This window comes from Silurus aristotelis, assembly GCF_946808225.1.
Source record: "Silurus aristotelis genome assembly, chromosome: 6".
NCBI lineage: Eukaryota > Metazoa > Chordata > Actinopteri > Siluriformes > Siluridae > Silurus > Silurus aristotelis.
In genome coordinates, this window is record NC_139579.1 from 11,513,194 (window position 1) to 11,532,716 (window position 19,523).

A 19,523-nucleotide genomic window follows, 5' to 3' on the forward strand; every position below is an offset into this window, starting at 1 on the left:
CAATAAAGAACACCGTTCGGCGTAAACAAGAGCTTGGGAAATCTGTAGAGTTTACACAAAGTGGTGCGAAACACAAAAAAAAACTAGTCAAATGCAGGAAGGAGGAGCAGCTAGAGGAGAATTTTCACTAGTTTGAAAAGATAGGAAGCCACGAATAACCAACCATGATGAGCGGAAAACCGTTAGAACACCAACCAATCAGAGTTTGTGTGTAATGGCTAGATTTTTAGTCAGCTTGGGTCCACTGTAGCCTCTGGACAAATTTCAATTCATGATTTGAATTTTGGTACTAGCATATGATTGGCTAATTGCATAAACTAGGAGGCGAACAGGTGTTCAGGTACGTTTACAAAATTTGGGAGACACCCTCATCCAGATGTTTATAAGGATCATTTATAGGGCGAGGGTTTAGGGTCTTGTTTAAGGGCCCACAAAAAAAGCAGCCTGGTGATGTTGGAATTTGAACCCTAATCAGCTACAACTGTGAGTCAGTCAGTCAGTCAGTCGCATTAAAACCAATACAGAGGTGAACTAGTTTTTGCCTTTGCCTAATGCAATACTCTCATTTGTTTATGCTTGGCATAACCGACCAATACCTGATCTCTAATGACAATACACTGGAGACGGGTGTTTTTAAAAAACAAACACACTTGTTGAAAATGAACAAACAATGCTTTGCCTGCAGGCTTTCCCTCCGAAAAGCACCCCGTGGTACAGTACGCTTACGGCACTCTATTTTTCAATCGAAGTCCATGCTCTGAGCACCGTTCTCCTGGGGGCGACTGGACTCTGCAAGCCTGCGTTACCGATGCTGCCTCGAAGCAAATTTTTTTCATTACACACACAGCATCATAAGAGTGTACATGTTCGTGAGAAACGAAGACCAACAGACAATGCTGGAACATTCAGGAAAACAATAAACCACATAAACAGCTGAGATGGAACATGGCCATGGAGAGAGAATTCGCTCTCGAAAAATATAGAAAGTCTTCATTTGGAAAACTAAAGGTCCCCTGGTGGTCTAGTGGTTAAGATGCAGCGCTCCCACCGCTGCGACCCGGGTTCGATTCCCGGTCAGGGAACCATCCCCAGCCACTCTTAGTGCCGGTCCCAAGCCCGGATAAATTGGGGAGGGTTGCGTTAGGAAGGGCATCCAGCGTAAAACATGTGCCAAATCAAACGTGCGGAGGATCCGCTGTGCCGACCCCTAACGGGAGAAGCCGAAAAGAAAGTTTTCTTCATTTGGAAAACTATAGGACCTATTCTGGCCATTTTGATAGAAACACCTGGGTAGTTCTGCAATCAGCTAATCATATCTAGGGAGGCGCATAGTGCATTATCGAGGTTTAGCGATTTGTGGATTTTCTGATAAACAGCTAGATAAAAAAAAAACAAAAAATAACACTCCATGTAAAATAGTACAAGTACTTTATTACAAAAATAAAACATTTTCATGGAAATGCGTTAAATAAATAATATATTCATAAGTTTAAGAAGTAATGAGCAAAATGAGATGCATTCAAAAAGTAACACTGCAAATAAATAAAGTTACATCCAATATTTAAAAAAACTTCAAATAAACAGCACGTGGTGTCAGTGAGTCGCCTCTAGAGGCCGCTCTTGGACTACTGTATAACGCAACCCGGAAAAACTCTGCATGGATTTTAGCGATAGTTCCAGCAATTAATTGATAGTTGTCGATGAATCGGTCGACCTCCAGCACATAATCGTGCACATACAGATAAAGGGGTTTAGTGTACAATTTAACACGACGGGTGGTTGTGGTACCAGATGGGCCGGGTTGAGAGTTGTAGTCTGTAGCGATTACACAGAATGGTGTAAACAAAAACAATGCTGATTATAAAGAGCATAAAAGAATAACTTGGCTGGTTTGAGCTTCTTTTTTTTTTTTTTTTTTTAACAATAGTGTGCAGAAAACAAGAATTAGCAAAAATAAATAAAAACATCACATTTTGTCACAAAAAAAAAAAAATAATTGAAATTTAAAAAAAAAAAAAAAAAAAAAAAAAAAAAAAAAAAAAAGCAAGCAACAATGGAAACAGAACATCACCAAATCTGGAAAAAGTCTTTTCACCCTCTGCAAAATTCAACAGTCCAGGTTTGGTGAGCAGCTGGAGAGCGTAAACAGCTCTGTCCTAATGCGCACCCTGGATTCAACCCTACGCGTTATTAAACTGCGGCTTTGGTTCGACGAAACTCTGCTTAGTCATCTAGCATGGTTTTTCCATCTGGCTCGAAATATGGTCTCGATAAGAAGGGGGGGGGGGGGGGGGGGGAATGTTCTGAGAATCTGCTTGACTGCTCGCTCACACTCACAACGCCCCGGGTAACGCGTTTCAACTCCAAAGCCCAATTCTCGGCTCGTCACGCCGGGCGCACACAGCTGTGTATTTGAAATTCCTCGAAAGGCGAATGGGATCATCCTGGCTCGCTGAAGCATCAGGCCCCCGGTGGCACTGCGGCGTGGAAATGAAGACCTACTCGTGGCAGTCCGGAGCGAAAGCACCCGGGTGTCCTTGTAATCTGAAATACGATATACTTGAACATTCGAGACTGTAACACGTTTGAATAATGAACCTTTTTGCAGAGGGGAAAAAAAATAAATACGATCAATAACCTCTGCAGTGCATTCTTCCCAAAAGCCTAATTGGGTTTCTATCCAAGCTGAGAAGCTAGCATGAGACTGAAAAAAGGCTGATGGGTCTAGTTTAGCTTTAAAAGAAAACAAATCCTCCGATATACGTGCCATTTTTCTACTGTGGTTATGGGTTAGGGTTAAGCTGGGGCATAAAATATCAGCAAAGGTGTAGAACACAGATATACAATATAAAATATATATATTAAAAAAATGTCCTGCAATAACTTTCATACAAGATTCTCAATTGGCTGGTTATCAGGGTTCCTACACTTTTTTAATTTCAGAATTGCACTGTTCCAAACTCAAATATTCACTTAAGACCAAATTTAACATCTGAGATAATGATTTTCATTCCCAACTATAAAACATTGTTACAATCTCTGATTTACACTTTTACAAAATAATTGCCAGAAGGTTGTAGCTTCTGTAGCTCCTACAAATTAATACTAAACCACTTCAGACGCACAGCATTTAATTAAAACGTGATTCTGAACAGTGCAATGCGAATCAGTCATTTCTAAACTCTAAACTTTAAAGATTGGATTGTTCATGTTCAATTCACCAATAAACTACACTGCGTCTTACGGTTTGCTTGTGACGTGAGCGTTTTCAGACGTTTCGGTGTGGGAGAGCAACATTTTTGGAAACTACTGAACACGAACGTGAACGAAAACGTATATATTTTTTTTCTTTTTTAATGTATCCGGTTTAGAGCAGGTTTTGTTTTATATAACTTATATTTTAGAAAAGCAAATAGGGCAATATAGGGGTTTACGGTTTGGTACGTACCTCCGTTTTTAAGACACGGATCGGTTCTAAATTCTGGTACAGTCCGGGGAAAGAAATGCAAAAAAAATTTTTTTTTTTTTTTTAACGACAAGCAAATTTTAACAGTTTGACATTTGCAATCAACAAAGTAATGATTTGACATTTGCAATCAACATAGGTAAACTGGAAGAGTTTACCTTTTTAAAAACAATTTTAAATAAAAGATAAAATTATAAAAGATCAAATAGAATACATCAATTGAATGCAATTTTTTTTTTATTTGTTAAAATCCAGTCAATTATCTTCATGCAAATTCAATTAAAAACCTTACATTTGTTAGAACGTGTCCTACATTGTTTCGCTGTAGGACACGTACGCCGCGTTCCGCTCCGGCTCAATACATTGCCCGCATGCTTTGGCAGCAGCGCCGAGGAGAGCATCGATTTCCTTTTTTCTTTCCTTTTTTAAGCTGCGCAGATGCACTTTCCAAGCGCTCGGGGCTTCTGGCTTCGTTCTTGAAAGGCGTCCGGCAGGAACGTCAAGGTTCTGACCCTGGAGACGCTCTGCCGCTTTTCAGACTTCTTTCGGCCCCGAAAGAGCGGCCTGCTGAAATTCAAGACCACCTCTTTACAGCAAATCGGTCTTTCCCCTGCAGGAAATCAAATCGGTAACAAATCAGTGCCCGGGACATGCCGCAATGTGAAACACTTAAACGATCAAATACGAGGATAAGCACAGATATTCGAGTCAGGAACTCAAGAATGCAAAGAAACGTGGTTCTAATATTTCTTCCCACAGACACCGGGACTGTGCTGGAACCAATTTTTTTAAATATATGTGGCTTTAATAGCATTAGTCAACTCCCGAGATTGGATTAGAACACGATTAGTGTAATAAAGGGCCTGTCAAAAGTTTGGAAACACCTAATCTTGTTTTTTTAAAACACATGCAAGTTAATTCTGTTTCAAAGCAACAAACAAAATAAAGCGTAGAAAAGCCACAAGACTTGGCCAGTGAATTCTTTGGCTCGAGCAGAAGAGCTTCAGTACGCCAGAAAACAGGAGGGAAGATGTTAGCAGACTGCCTCACCCCCGCAGTCCAACATGAAGGTGGAAGCTTAATGGTTTGGGGTTGATTCAGAGCAGGGAAAATTGAAGACTTGTTATTGGTGAAAGGTACCAACATGGCAACCATTCCATACTTCTATTCTATATACTATATTGCATGGAAAGGCCTGACCAGTCAGTCATCTCGCCTAAACCCTACTGAACTGCTCTGGGATGAATTGGATCTTTGGAGAGTTTTACAAGAGGCAAAGTATTTCAGCTAAACAGATAGTGTGTATAAAGTGTGTAATTCTTTGTATATTTATATATTTGTTTGTTCAAATTAAGATACCGTTACATGACCGAGTTTGTTGCATAGGACAAAAGGAGCATGCATGTGTCTCAATTTAGAAGACTTTTCCAAACTTTTGGCAGGCCCTGATTTTTATAACTAAATGTTTACCCAAGAACATTTGACTTAACTGCATTTAAATATTTATTAAAAACAAACGAATACTTCTACATTAGACAAATAATTCAATCCTAATACACACATTATAAACGTCGATTGACTAATAGAAAAACCTGCCCGTTGATGCACTTATCCAATAAGCCAATCGTGTAACAGCAGAACAATGTATAAAAACATTTCGTTTTAGTTCACATTAATCACCAGAACGGGAGGAAAGTGATCATCGCACTGTGATTCAGAAACTAATCAACACGGAGCTCTGATAACAACAATCACTCTTTACAACCATGTTGAGCGGAAAAGCATCTTGAGCAATCGGCTACCCACGACAGTATTAGGTTCCAAGACCTCGTTAGGTTCCACTAGTCATATGATTCACCCAAACTTGATTGCTGAAGACTGTGGGGTGGGGTTGCGAGAGTGATGTTTCTTTCTATCTAACTGTATCTCTTGACCGTAGCGGAGCCTGATGAGGTCTTGGTAATATTTCTCATTGTTAAGACTTTTCCTGAAAGCCGAGATGCTTTTCTGCTAATAACGAGTCACTACATCTTTCCTGGAAACTTGAAATCAATAAAAGGCACCTTTTTTCCTGTGTGAAAGGAGATTTTTGAAACACTCAAAATTTCCAGAAACAAAACCATTTATAAAAGTTACAGATCACCTCCCTATCATTCTGATGTTTGGCATGAAAAATTACCTGAAGGTCTTAACCTACATGGTTTTATGCAACGTGTTGCAGCTCAACGATCGTATAAATGCATGAATGAGCAAGTGGACATCAAACACCTGTGGCGGAAGAAGCCACTTCGTTTGGACTCTAGTTATCTAGTTCATTCAAAAGAAACTGAGAAAGGAAAGAAAGAGATGTGAACGAATGATATCGCATCATAAAATGAACCAATCGGATGCAAATGTGGTCCTTGCCAAATAGTTCTGCGAGAGAATTTGTAAGAAATTACTGCATGTGGTCAGTTTTGTAGCAAAGGTCTGGTGATTAGAAAGTGGGAAAAACATCTCCAGCACAAGCAACAGTGTCCATGGAAATAAAAAACAAGGACTAATTTAAAAAACAAACACTAACCTGTTGGGGGAAAAAGCTGCAAACCCTGATTCCATCCCGGGGAGGAACAGTTCCCTACGAAAAGAGAACAGACTTTGAACTCGCCATCAAACAAAGTGGTTTTGGTATAAAAGAACCACATGCAGCTACAGAAACATGTACAGGTTCATGCAACTCAAGCTTTTTCCAAGAGACTTCCTTTCAATCGGAATTACATACACTTCGATTATGCGAAAAGAAAAAAGTAGCAGCAGCTTTAACACCACACACTGGTACAGAAAACGTTTAGCCAGAGTTGCATTACATGTCTAACACTAATGACCAAAATATTTTTAAAAATTTTAATTTGTATCCCCTTCCAGTTAATTTTATTAAAGATTTTTTTTGGGTGTTTTTGACAGGTTTAATTCATTACACGTTTAGAGAAGAGACATAACACACTGGCTGAATCCAAATTTAAGGGTTAGAGCTACCTTTACAATGCTGCACTGAAGGTTTAAAGCAGTCATATCCTTTTCCTCAGTCATTACTTTCATTACGAAAAAGCAGCTTCAAACTTGACAAATAGAAATATGTAAATATATATAAATAAAGCTAAACTTTATTCAACTAGAAAAGTTATTTCAAACTAATCAATACATTGACCAAAAGAATGAAACGGCATTCAAGAAAAGTTTTATACATACCCAAGCACTGAATGCTTAGCTGTCTAAAGACATTAGGAAGCTATCCGGGGTTATTTTAAAAGGCACAGGGTCTTACCTCTAGGCTCCTTTTTAAGTATAAAAAGAGAGAGAAAGATTAAATGGCGCTTTTTATTAACAAAGGAAACACCGAACAGTCCTTTAGTGCCGTTTACGTCTCCAGTCTACATGCACCATTTTTTAGATTTAAGCTGTTTTGAAGAAGAAAAAAAAGTTGATATACTTAAAGGTTATCAGGTTATTTAAAAGGCCAGTTCAGCTTTTATAAGGACAGAAACAGAAAAATAAAGCAGGTTAAAAAGTTTCATTAAAAAAAAAAAAAACAATCTAGGCTTTATTGACAATTGCTGCAAAACATTTTTGGACAGATTTAGTTACCTATTTAGGCAAGCTTACACAGGTAGCATTCTGCAAATTTTCTGGAGAGCGTACAGAGACTAGATGGCAATAAGTACAGTTTGGGCGTATTTTTCTTTTTTTCTCTTTTTTTTTAAAGTATGTACAAAGAAATTCGGATTTAGCTGCAGGATCCCTTTACATTAGAAAGAGATGACCCTTGTAGAGATTGTTGTCCCAATCCTTCTTAAACAGTTTGAGCATGCATTTTAAATAACAGTGTATTATATCGATAAAAAAAAAAAAAAAAGACTTATTTTATCTCTTTGAACACAATTATCCAAACACAATTAGCAGTTTTACAGAACAGATTTTTTCTTTTGAAGAGGCATTACTTATTTTAAACAAATTAAGGATTTGAGGACAGTCCATCTCAACAGTGTCTATTAGGGCTATATTTCAAAACTCTAAAATAGCATGTAAAAAAAATATATTAAAGCCTAAATCTAAACGTACATCTTTTAAGACTATTTAAAACAAATTATCAATTGGTGTCAATGTCATTAGAGAGTGGGGTTTTTTTTCCTTTCCTTAATTAAACGATCCTTTACATTATGTGTTACATAATTGATTTGGTTTAATGGCTTTTTGATCTCCTACTATTGAGCAGAATTTTGAAATGTAGCCTATTGGGAATCTGCAACTCATCAACAAGTCAGGCTTTCTCTCATCAGTTTAAATATTATACCAAAGCAAAGAGGACAAAAAAAAAAAAAAAAAAAAAAAAAAGAAGAGGAAAATTTTTTTTAAACAATGCAAAAAAGCAGAGATTAAAGCAGAAGAGTATAAAACTGAAAAATAAGAACAGGCTGTTTTTAAATACCTAAACCTCCACCCCCCAAACTGTCTTGATCTTTCGATCGAGTCCCGATGCGTTCAGTTGACTTTTTTCAGGTTTCCTTTAAAAGAAAAAAATAAAATAAAATGTCCAGAGCAGAAATGCGGAAACGGAAAGGCAGACAATTACTTTTGTCGGGTTGCTTAAAGAGCGAGCTGCCGTGGGAGACAGTCGTCATGATGGGACATTATGGGTGGTGACGTTGTGCTTGGTTAGAGTTCAGTATCGTCCATACGGATGTTCCCTGTACGCTCCCTTCGTTTGTCTCTGAGCAACCACTTTCCCAGCGGTGGGCGTACGCTGCGTTCCGTTCCAGTCATCTTGACCTATGAAGGCGATCATGCGAACACACAGACGGGCGAAATAAATAAGGCCGTATCCTGATACACCAATACATTAATAAAAATCTAACTCAATCACCACTAGCAACAATTAACCACAGGGTTATTAAATCACTACTATTATATTAAATATCACCAACATAATTCTCTTAATAAAAGGCACATTTATCTAAAAAGTTCCAATCATGACTTTAACACAAAGCAAATGCCAAGTGTGTTTTGGGAACGCACCAGGATTTTTAATGCCTACCATAATTCTCGTATCCTTCCTGCGTTTCTCCGTGTCCATAGTCATAATACTCTGGTTCTCTGCAAGTAAAAACAATAATCAATCTTTCTTCATCTTGCAGCTTTCACGAGAAAATGAAACTGAGCTTGTGCCCGAAGTGTTCCGTTCCTACTTCCTGCCAATAGGGAGAAATTTTTTTATTCCATGTGTTATAATACTACCGATTCGGGGGAAGGAGGAGCTGGATTTGAGTTTAAGGTACAGTTTAAGTTTGTAGATACGAGTTTAAGGTACAATAAGTGAACAGTAAATTCTATAACTAAAGCCTGTAATGGTCCCGTACAGAATTGTGCCCTGGTACACTCATTGAAGCTAGTGGGGTGCATTGGGATCCCACGGGACCCAACGCAAATCTCGCGGGAGTGGGTGGTTTTCCTTTTGCCGCAGACAGGAGTGGGCAGCCAAACTAATATAGCGCGAGTCCCGCCATCCCACAGATCCAGTTAGCTGTAATGTTTTGTTTAACTGTTTATAATAGAGTTTCTGAAGCCCGAGAGCAGGGCTGGTAATGGTGAGAAATTCAGCAGGAACGGGGTTAAGAAAACAATTCCGCACATGGCTCTAGTTCAAGCTCACAGTGAGCAAAATGTTTTGGCACCTGATCCAGTGAATTATCAAAAAGCTCAGCGGGAGCCGAATCAGGAACGTAACCGTGGGTAAAGTGAGATCCAAGCGGGTCAGTGTGTATCCAGCAAACACAGTGTCCTAATCTCTCAACTACGAGTCCAAAACCGGAGCTGAACTATGATGACCTGTTACTAACAACGAAACAACGGTGCTTCAACTCACGCCGGTGGCTGACTGTAATAGCTGTCGTAGGCTTCGTAAGCCGACTCTGTGTAGGCTTCGTCGTAAGACTGAGGAAAACAGAAGAAGGGGTGTCAGTAAGATGATATTCTCTGTTCTATTTAAATAGCATGACAAATGTAATCAGAATGTGTTTGTGCTTACGTAGTCTTCGTAAGGCTCCTGGGCAGGAGGGCGCGGTGGAGGAGGCATCCGCTGCGTTCCAGGGGCAGGAGCGCGAGCTCTCGTGGCAGCCGCCCCTCTGACAGCCTGAGCCGGTGGTCCTCCACGTCCTGCTGGAGCCCCTCTGACCGCCCCACCTCTGGCTGGACCGCCACGCGGAACACCGCCGCGCATCAGTGCCATGCCTCGACCCCTGAACCATCGAATCAGATACAAGAAAAATAAATGAATAAATAACTTCTACGTTGTGGCGTATGAAGGTGTAGTAGATGATTGTTAATAGAAGTGAACGCAATGTGTGACATACCTAGGTGGAGGGGGTCCTCCACGCCCCCGGGCCATTGGGCCTCCTCTGCCACGGACGGCGTGTTCGTGGCTGCCATTCAGATATCCCATCTCCATGAACTGCTCCTGGCAAATTTCGTCCATCATGTCCTAGAGAGCAAAAGTCACATGGAAAAGAGGTTTAACGAATTGCATTCCAAAACAAGCTGAGCTCGGCTATTAAGCATTAGCACAAATCTTAGATGCCGTAGCATACGTCAGGGTTTCTGCAGGTTTCACCAAGTAGAATTTTTTACTTTTTAAGATTATGGATCAAATTTCAGACCTACATCACAGCATCAATAACACAAACACGTTTATTTTTTTATTTTTAAAGCCAAGTATCTTTACATTTCAGACTTTTTAAGACCCTGCAGAAACCCTGAACAGAGCAATCAATCCAGAAGAGTGAAGCATTAATCTGCAGTCACAGGTAACACAAACAAAGCTCTAATTTAACACAGTGGTTCATCAACCCATTTGGCTCTAATAAACAATCCATCTGGTTACTCCCCCCCCCCCATTGATACTTACAGGAAAGAGGAACTTCTTAACCTCCTCCATAGCGTTGGCCATGCGCATGTACGCTTCAGGCGCCGGGGCGAATACTTCGATAAATACGTGGAGCTCCATGGACAGGTGGGCGTATTTGGGCTCGCCGCTTTTCCTCAAACTCTCCTCCTGATAAGGACACAATGAAACATTTAATAGACCTTATGCTCGAAAAAAAAGGCTGCAAACCTCAACCAATTAGCAACAACGGGGAGTCGTAGGCTTCTAAATGTAATGAGCAGAGCATCTGCCTCTGTACTTCTAAAATCTGCCGAGAGGGAAATAAAAACGCGAGCTCGTAGGCTTCCCTCGGTTTACGGAGGACGAAACGTCAGGCAGAGTCCTCGATTACATTTTTCCGGAAGCCTTGTTTATTGTGTTTACAGTCACCCATGTGAATTACCCACGCATATTGTTCCGAGACTGATTTAATTAAAACGAACCAGCTGTTAAAGGATCACTTATTAGCACTCATTTTAAAGGTAAATGATGCAGCCGAGTGCCGAAAGAAACAGTTTTAATGACCAAAATTGTGTAGCTGAAAACCTAAAGTGTATTCTCATTCACACAAGTAAGGATGAACAATTACCTCAACATATATCCATTTTTACTTACTTAACCTGATCCAGTTTGTTGTCTCCATTGATTTATACTCACTCATCTATACTAGAGATCACCCAAAAGTGGATTTTACAGATACCAAGAGCTCTGTGGGATCGTACTTGCCGATAAATATTAAAACATAGCGCTCTCCGTGCTGCGCTCACTCTCTGGCGTAAAAAAAAAAACTGCACATGGCACCAGTGATTCAACTCTAGAGGGCGCTCTAATAATGGCAGCAGACCATATATAAGCATAGACTCTTTGGCAATACAAAGCTGTTTAACTGCTCGCTTTGAAAGTCCATACAAAACCACAATCAAACAGACAGAGGAATGAATTATCACTGGGAAATCTACCAACAAAATATTAAATTCCCAGAAATACAGCTATACAATTCAGCTGAATAACGTTGCACGATGCCACATCAGTTAGATTTCCACCCTGCCCCATTTGGGAAGCATGATTTCTACCTTAATGACCACCAGTTCTTCCACCCAACTAACTAAATTAAAAGCACATTAGAGCCCCATAAGGCAAAATCTAATGAATAAAACAAAATCTAAATAGGTAGAAACACAAGAGACACAGATTGGCTTGTCCATCATTTCCTGCCCAGTCCAAACCCACACTATTACTATTAAATCACCAGTCACTAAGGCAAGGACCGAAAAAACGAAAGAAGAAAAAAAACGTCCCAAATTGCTGTGATTATTATAAGGAACGGCATTAAACCGCAGGTGTCGAGTGGAAAAGCCTGAACGCACATCCGGGAATATTGCAGTAGATTATTCAAGTCATTCATCAGATGGGTTTACTGCGATGCTTGGGAGATGCATTTTGCAGCTCTCGCAAGACTCGGGACGCTGGGTGTCCGGAAAATGCCCCGCGTCTCAAAAAATTTGAGCAAACTTTGTCAAGGAGATCAGTTGCCATGAAAACGCCGAACCTCGCCAGTCAGAACTGAACGTTTCCATATGCTCGGTTGTGATTTTGAATAGGAGCGTTTGTTTTTTTTCACCCGATTCTGGACCCAGTGAGCAACAGCATCTGCATTCCATATGCTCATGAATTTTGGACTCAAAGTGTAGCATTTGATAGGACGCTAATTGAAACAAAGTTCTCAATAACACGTTACAGGAATCGCTCCGACTGACGGCAATCATTCACTTTAATCCAGCACTGCGAGTCCTCCTTACTTGAAGCGAATGAGTAATGAACTCATTAAAACAAAGAATAAGTGGAGCGGGGTCGGGAGGTGGTGGAGGTGCCGGGGTTTGGGCTAATGACACAATTAAGCCCTAATCTAGTCAATTACAGGCCTCTATATGCATGTAGCGCCTTGAGCTGAAGCCGGAACTAGTCACAGTCTGGGAAATAGATCGCCCTTCAGTGCCTTAATGAGGCCTCAGCACAAATCAGAGCAGTAGTTCGACTTCGTGTTGCCTTGCTGTCTAAAGCTTGGTTTATTATTATTATTATTATTATTATTATTATAACAAGAAAACCACACACACACACACAACAATAAATAAATAAAACCAACATACAGAGAATCTCATTTGTTCCATCAGAAACCCGAGGTGGAAAAACGATAGTCCCTTGAATTAATCCAGGCCTACACAACATCCAAAAATAAGTCGCCTGTAAATAACGTCAACTAATGTGTTCAGTCAATGGAGTGCAAGAAAAGCTCTAATGCACAGCAAAAAGACTTTGTACTAAAAGGTCATAAAATAAATCAGTACTCAGCAGGTCAGTGGAGTTTATTTTGCAGTTAAAGCTACAAAAGAAAAAAATGTTGAATAAGATTAAATATGCACTGTCTGGCACCTGATCCATCTTCATATGAATCTAAATATCAGCAAAAGAATAAATACAACTTAAAGCGCCAATTTGTGACTCCACACTTAAGCAGCAGCAGCTTCGCTCTATTCATTAGATGAGCACCATTTTTTGTAAATATCTTCATACAAGGTGTATTTTAACGCCTGTGCGTAGAAATAAAGGACGAGGATCAGATTCCCCGAATGTTCCTGACTTATGCCATCAGGAGTAAAGTGAGAAAAATGCAGCACCCTTTAAGTGATTCGCTCAAGTATTAATTATATTAAATGCAAAGAAATCCCACGCAGGTACTAATAGACGGAAATGCATTAGCGTAAGTGTGAAACCGGAGCAACGCCGTGAGCAAATGTGTTGTTACCTTCGCTTTGTCTCTCATGGACCCCTTGCCCAGAACGGAAATCTTGGCACCCGTTTCCTCCTGCAGTCTCTTAATGGTGTTCCCTTGAGGCCCAAGTATCTTCCCAACAAAGTTAAACTGTAGGGAAAAAAAAAAAGGAAACAGGTGAGATTAAAACAGTAAATTCAGGACGTGAGTGAAAGTTCTGTCTCGCAGGCTGAAATGGTTTCCAAAGGACGTATTGTTCAATAACCCGAGATAGATTTGCGATCCACCTGCCGATTACAGTCCGGTGGGGGCTATACAGCTAAACTCGCAACACTCGGTGGCTTTTGGGGTTCAAACTGAAGAAAATAATATATTTTAAAGACGGCTGCAATCGGGAGGCGGAGCTGAGTGTGTATTCGCCCTGTCCGAAACCCAATTCCATTTCTCGCTTTGCAGAACGGTGGGATTTGACGACGTAAGCGTTTCATAACTTCTGCATGGAAAGAGTAAACTGGGGCAGTAAAAGCAGATCGGCTTTGCAAGAACAGCAATAAAGACTCCAAAGTGACCTACTTGCGTCCTTACAAAGTAAACAAGAGCAATTCCAAGTGCATGACTAAAGGCTAAAAAAGATTCAGGGCCAGGCTGCAAATAAGGGTCAGAGTCCTGTGTTCTGCATTAGCGTTCGACGTGTTAAAACAGAAACCAGCCAGAATAATGCAGTCAGCTCATTAAACGGGGCCTTCACCGGGTTAGCACGAGCGTGTTCGAGCAGAGGAAACGCCGGCTTCGCCAAAGGCTCTTTCACTCGTAATCGGGTTATAAACAGGACATTGGATGTTTCAGCACGCTGAACAGCTTCTGTAAACCGGTAATTATTTTTAATAATCGGCGATTGTGTTTAATAACATCGTTGGCTCGAATAATAAAAAAGGCTTCAAGGTTTTACTGAACAAAACCAATAGTGATAGATTTTTTCCCCCTAAATAAGATCCTTTATGTTTTGTTCTTTTTATTTAAACATATAATCCTTTCACGTAGTGCATGACATAACTGCACTGTACAGCTTACGTGGTGCAGCAGTGCTGGAACAGTATGGAAGATTATTTTTTAATGGAGGAAGAAATAACAGATCTTTATCTCTCAGTGTATTACAGTCTAAAGGTGAAACTGAAAAAAAAAAAAAAAAAAAACAAGCCCGTCTTTGATCTTTGATCAAAAATACACTTTCGTGCACCGACTCATCCTATGCATAATCTTCACTGCTTGTTCGTTCAGCCTCCTTTATTACACCCTAATGGCTAAGAATAATAAGATTCACAGTCCCTGGGTGTGCGTTTTGAATTTAAATAGTAAATCGTGACCAGCTGAATATCCAATATGCACCGCAACAAACCGACGATGCGACCGGAACGAACTGCACGTGAAGACGCATTGGCGCTTGTCGAATTGCGAGACCAACCTTTGGGTACTGTTTGACTGGAATGAGGACTCGTTCCTTCAGCTTGATGTTCTTCGCCGTGAAGAGATCCAAGTAGGTTTCGTTGTCTTTTTCCGGCTCGTCTTTCTGAACCCTCTCGATTTCTGGAAAATAGAAAGAAGGAAAAGAGAGAGAAAACGATTCTCATTTTAGCCACGCCAGTGAAGGTTATTACCAATAAGGCAGCACATTGTTCTTTGCATTAGATGTGAAAAGAGAAAGAATGACAACGACAGCAAGAGACAGGAAGCAGAGTCAAGGCTAAACGGAAAAAAAAAAAAAATAAATAAAGTGATCAATCAGGAAGAGAATTACACCGACCTTTAAAGAAATAAAAAGCTTTCAGACAAGAGGGCAAAGGTCAAAAAAGGGGCGAACAATGCAGTCATTTACACACAAATGAAACGTCGATGGAAGCAGCTGTGCAGCTCCAGGTGAAAATCTCCAGCTGTGCCTTTATGTACAACAACCTGGAGGGGGAGGGGGGGCTGAGTGTCAAAATATCTCATCTCGACGTGGCTGCTCTGACCTTGTGTGATCTGAAAACTTCAACCCACAATGAATGCATAATGTCTGCCTAGTGGACTAAGAAAAACAGAAGTGGTTTGTCGTGCAGCCTGTATCTCGTTTGCTCTATTACACACTATTAGAACACTTCCCAGCACCGGTTTCGAGCTGCTATTGGGCCATACGGAATATCCAGCACGCCTGAGTCCTTGGTGTGCAACGTCTGCACTCATGACAACTACTGAGAAGACCCAGATGCTGAGCTGTACGCCTTCGAAGATACACACTAACGCTCCCAGTAGGCTGCTGATGTAAAACATCTGGTGTAGACAATTCAGAGGAAAATAATAAAAAAGACAGACATTTCCTTTTGGGGGGAAAAAAAACCCTAGCTGAGATAATCCAACATTTCCCCTGTTACATGGGAAACTCAAAGAGTAGGAGCTGAAAAAGAAAAGAAACAAAATCCAGACTAAAAGGGAAATTAGGCTCTAATCACACTCCCGCCCGGGGTATTATAAGAGCACACGGGGTGCGTGTTCAAAAACGCTCGGATGTCCACGCTGTGTGTAAATTATAGTCAGGTACCCAAGTGTTCGAATGTGATCTGCGAGAATCTGTAAGGATTTGAGAGACTTTCATAAGAGCCAAACTGTGATAGACAGCTGGGTTTTTTTCTCAACCCGCAAAAAAAGGCCCCTGGGCACCTAAGGCTCGTTTATATGCATTAATCGGTAAGATTAACCCGTCTACTGAACTAATGAAGCTCTAAAGATCTGGTTGCATGACATTTCGCAGAGTCGTTTTTAATACTATGGCCTAGACAGTGGTCAATTCCCTGCAAACATGACCACTGCCACCTCACAGCTTCCAAGCCGCCTGGTTTAATTCCAAACTGGAGAGCTGCATGGAGTTTCTCGTGTTCTCTGGTTTCCTCCTTTCTTCATTAAACATCTTGGATACAATGAGTAGAAGCATGGTGGAGGTGTTCCTAGGACAAGTCTCTCACTTAATGAAGCAACAATGAGTATCATTGTAATTAGATAAATTCACCTATTGGATTAATGGCCCACTAGGTAGTGCGCAGACGCCGCGTTATATTCAAGCGGAGCGTAGGGCGCCTATGCAGGCAGCGTCACTCGAAGTGGGACCGAGCCAATCAATAGAGCTTGTTAACGCTTTATTGAAAGGAGTATTATATACATTTATTTTTTAAGCCACTTAAACATATCTAACATTATCACGATATATTTATGATATAATTACGTAATAATTTAAAAACATTTCTCTGATACTTAGAGCAGAAAACTGCATTTTGGAGACAAAAAAAAGTACAAAGTATTTTATTTATTAATTATTTATCATGGTAAAAAAATGATATATGTATATAAAAATAGTTTTTTGGCATCTCAAAAGCCACTCAGGACCAACAAGCACAAGCCCTCATTAACTGGGTTAAATAAGTTTGTTCAGGACGCTGCCCAAACGACACATAAGGTGCGCTGTGGGTGTAGGGCGCACGAGGATATTATTTCGCACCCTATGTAGTGCGCCTAACCAATGAAGTGCAAAGGGGTTTGAGATACGGCCGCTGTTTCCCCTTCAAAAGAGCCACCACGTACGGATATAAACGGGCGGAACAACAGTTATAACTACTAAACATACATATAGGTACATACTTATACATTTTAAAGAGAAATGAAAGAATGAATTTACCTGCTGATAAAAGTTTCATGGCGTGCATGAAGGATGAATCCAGACTGTCTCTTTCCGCCAGGAGCTGCGGGAGGTACTTGTTCTCGTTCTCCATTTTGGAGGAGGAGGAGGAGGGGGGGGGGGTTGAGTTCGTCAATAAAGTTAGCAAAAGCGATACAAAACCCTCGTGCAAGAAGCGAAAGATAAACAAATAAAATCCGTCAGATCCACTCTTTTTATTCCTCTACTTGTCCTTTGTGCGACGGGCGGCGACGCGGTTCCGCAGCAGAGCAGCAGCAGCTCGAATTCGGGAGCGTGCAGGTCCGGTGCGCGGCGTGCGGAAATGGAAGAACAATAACGGCGCGCGAGCGACGAAAAGGCGCCCCGAGAGCGGAAGTGATGTCACACAACATGCCCCTCCCACCCCATCCCTTCTTCCAGCGTCTAAACCCTGCCCTCGAAATGAAAGTTTCTTCTAAATATAAAAATGGAAGTTTTAATTGTAGTCAGTGATCTGCGAGAAAAACGTGATTATATCGACCGGATCGTTTATTTCCGTCGAATCACTTCCACCTTTTTATATATATTTTTTTACAACCCCCCTCTTCTCAGCTACAATAAAACACACATTTGGGTTCCATATTATCTAAATTGGTGCGTTTATTTTTTGTGAAATCCTCCATCATTCAGGCAAAAGTGTAATAATTTGATTCTATTTGAGGATGCGTAAAAATCCTCAAAATAAGATTTTAATAGCGCATGAAAAAAAATTTTAATATATGCTGCCCCCTAGTGGGTTCATTTCGAAACTGAACACTGCAAGTTCTTTCATAAACATCCCAACCAGATAGATAGATAGATAGATAGATAGATAGATAGATAGACAGACAGACAGACAGACAGACAGACAGACAGACAGACAGACAGACAGACAGATAGATAGATAGATAGATAGATGAGTATAGGCAGACAGGCAGATCAAGTCAGACCCAGTTATCACTTACATTAATAGCAGCTATCAACTGTCTTATTTTGTTTATATGAAAACCGAAATGTGTGAATCCTCAGTCTGTTTCCTGTACGGAAAAAATAACCGTTACAGAGCTCTGGCACTGGAGACTCCTTCTGTACAAATGTTCAACAACAGGAAGCTCCGATTACCGTGGATTTCGCACCTGATCATGAGATTTGACTCTTATACACGTCCTGTGATTTGCCTGGTGCAGAAAACATGTTAATACTATTTGACTGACCATTTTTGAGAATGATTTCCCATTATTAAGCAGGCACAATACAATGCACTTGAAAGCATGTACAAGCTTCCAATCTCCGCCTCAATTTTCTGCACAGGTGCTCAATCCTCTTTGAACACAGTTCCTCGCCGGTGGAGGTACAAGGCCTGATGAGGTCAGCCCCAGCTTAGCACCGCTCGGAGGCATGAGAAACCTTTTTGTCCTGTGAAAGCTTTCAGAGCTGTCACACCTGCTTAGCTCTTCACCTTCACACCTTTCTCTCTCTCTCTCGCTCTTTCTCTCTCTCTCTCTCTCTCTCGCTCGTCTCTCTTTTCGCTGTGCGTATTTGCACTTTCAAGGTCAGCACGGACTGCATGAACACGTCTAATCGTTTTTTTAACTCGTTTCCCTTCTTCCTTACATTCGTAACTCGCTTTAATTTTCTTTTTTTCCGTCTATATGTTTTCTAACTGGGAAAAAAAACACCTTTGGGAGAAAAAACATTTTTATTCTAAACTTGCCTGAGGCTGTTTGACTTGCAGCCACCCAGGAACGTGTGTGTGTGTGTGTGTGTGTGTGTGTGTACTTGAAACTCGAAGGACAAGATGAGCAAGTTAAGTCAGCAAGTCTTACATAAGAACATTTACAAAAAATAAAATAAAAAATACATTCTCGCAAAAACCTCCGCCCTCATATTTTGTATTTTTTTGCCCAAAATACACGTCTTGTATAACGTTATATTCCGGTTCGACCGATTCTATAATCTATGGACAAATGTTTATGGACACCCGAGCATAAGATTGGTATTTTGTCAGTGCACATTTAGTCATCATTTGCTGTATTTATAACCTCCATTCTTCTGTTGGATGTTCTAGTAGGTTTACTAAGTATGTCTACTCAGATTTTTGGAGCCTAAGTGATGATACACTGTATATGATACCATACATGGACAAAAGTAGTGGGACACCTCACTTCTTCCAGCTTTTTTTCCCCAAACGTAATTTTTTTTCCTTCACCTAAACTAGGAGACCCAAACCTGTTCCATCATGACAATACCCCTGTTCACGAAGCCATCGCCATGTAGATATGCTTCACATCAGTTGAACTGGAAGATCTTGAGTGACCTTCTATAGAGCTCTTTAATTTAATTCAATTAAATTTTATCGTAGCGTGTTTATAACAATGGACATTGTCCCAAAGAAGCTTTACAGAGATAAGGATTATATAATGTTGAAATGTCGCCAATGGCGACTGTGGCAAGGAAAAACTTCCTGAGATATAGAGAAACCTTGAGAGGAACCAGATTAAAAAAGGAACCAGTCCTCATCCGGGTGGCACCAAATGTCCATTAATTACAGCTCCATCATTGTTGAGGTGAGCTGTTCAGTGATTGGTGCTGAAATGCAGAACCGTTC

At 40.6% G+C, this 19,523-nt stretch overlaps 1 protein-coding gene across 2 annotated transcripts; it reads right to left on the bottom strand.

Moving 5' to 3' along the window:
- Window positions 1–3,786: 3,786 nt before the first annotated feature.
- Window positions 3,787–17,280, bottom strand: khdrbs1b (KH domain containing, RNA binding, signal transduction associated 1b). 2 transcript variants are annotated; one of them, XR_014533942.1, is made up of 11 exons: window positions 16,898–17,233; window positions 14,657–14,778; window positions 13,228–13,344; window positions 10,404–10,550; window positions 9,853–9,980; window positions 9,528–9,738; window positions 9,366–9,433; window positions 8,538–8,596; window positions 8,076–8,272; window positions 6,030–6,083; window positions 3,787–4,076 (listed from the first exon to the last, which is right to left on the bottom strand). XR_014533942.1 is itself a non-coding variant. In XM_083543365.1 (9 exons), the coding sequence occupies exons 1-9, from the start codon at window positions 16,989–16,991 to the stop codon at window positions 8,166–8,168; spliced, it is 1,053 nt and encodes a 350-aa protein (XP_083399491.1). In that variant the 5' UTR covers window positions 16,992–17,280; the 3' UTR covers window positions 7,025–8,165. The 2 variants fall into 2 exon arrangements, 1 of the variants encoding a protein (XP_083399491.1); XM_083543365.1 differs by lacking the exons at window positions 3,787–4,076; window positions 6,030–6,083 and having other exon boundaries at window positions 7,025–8,272; window positions 16,898–17,280.
- Window positions 17,281–19,523: the final 2,243 nt, after the last annotated feature.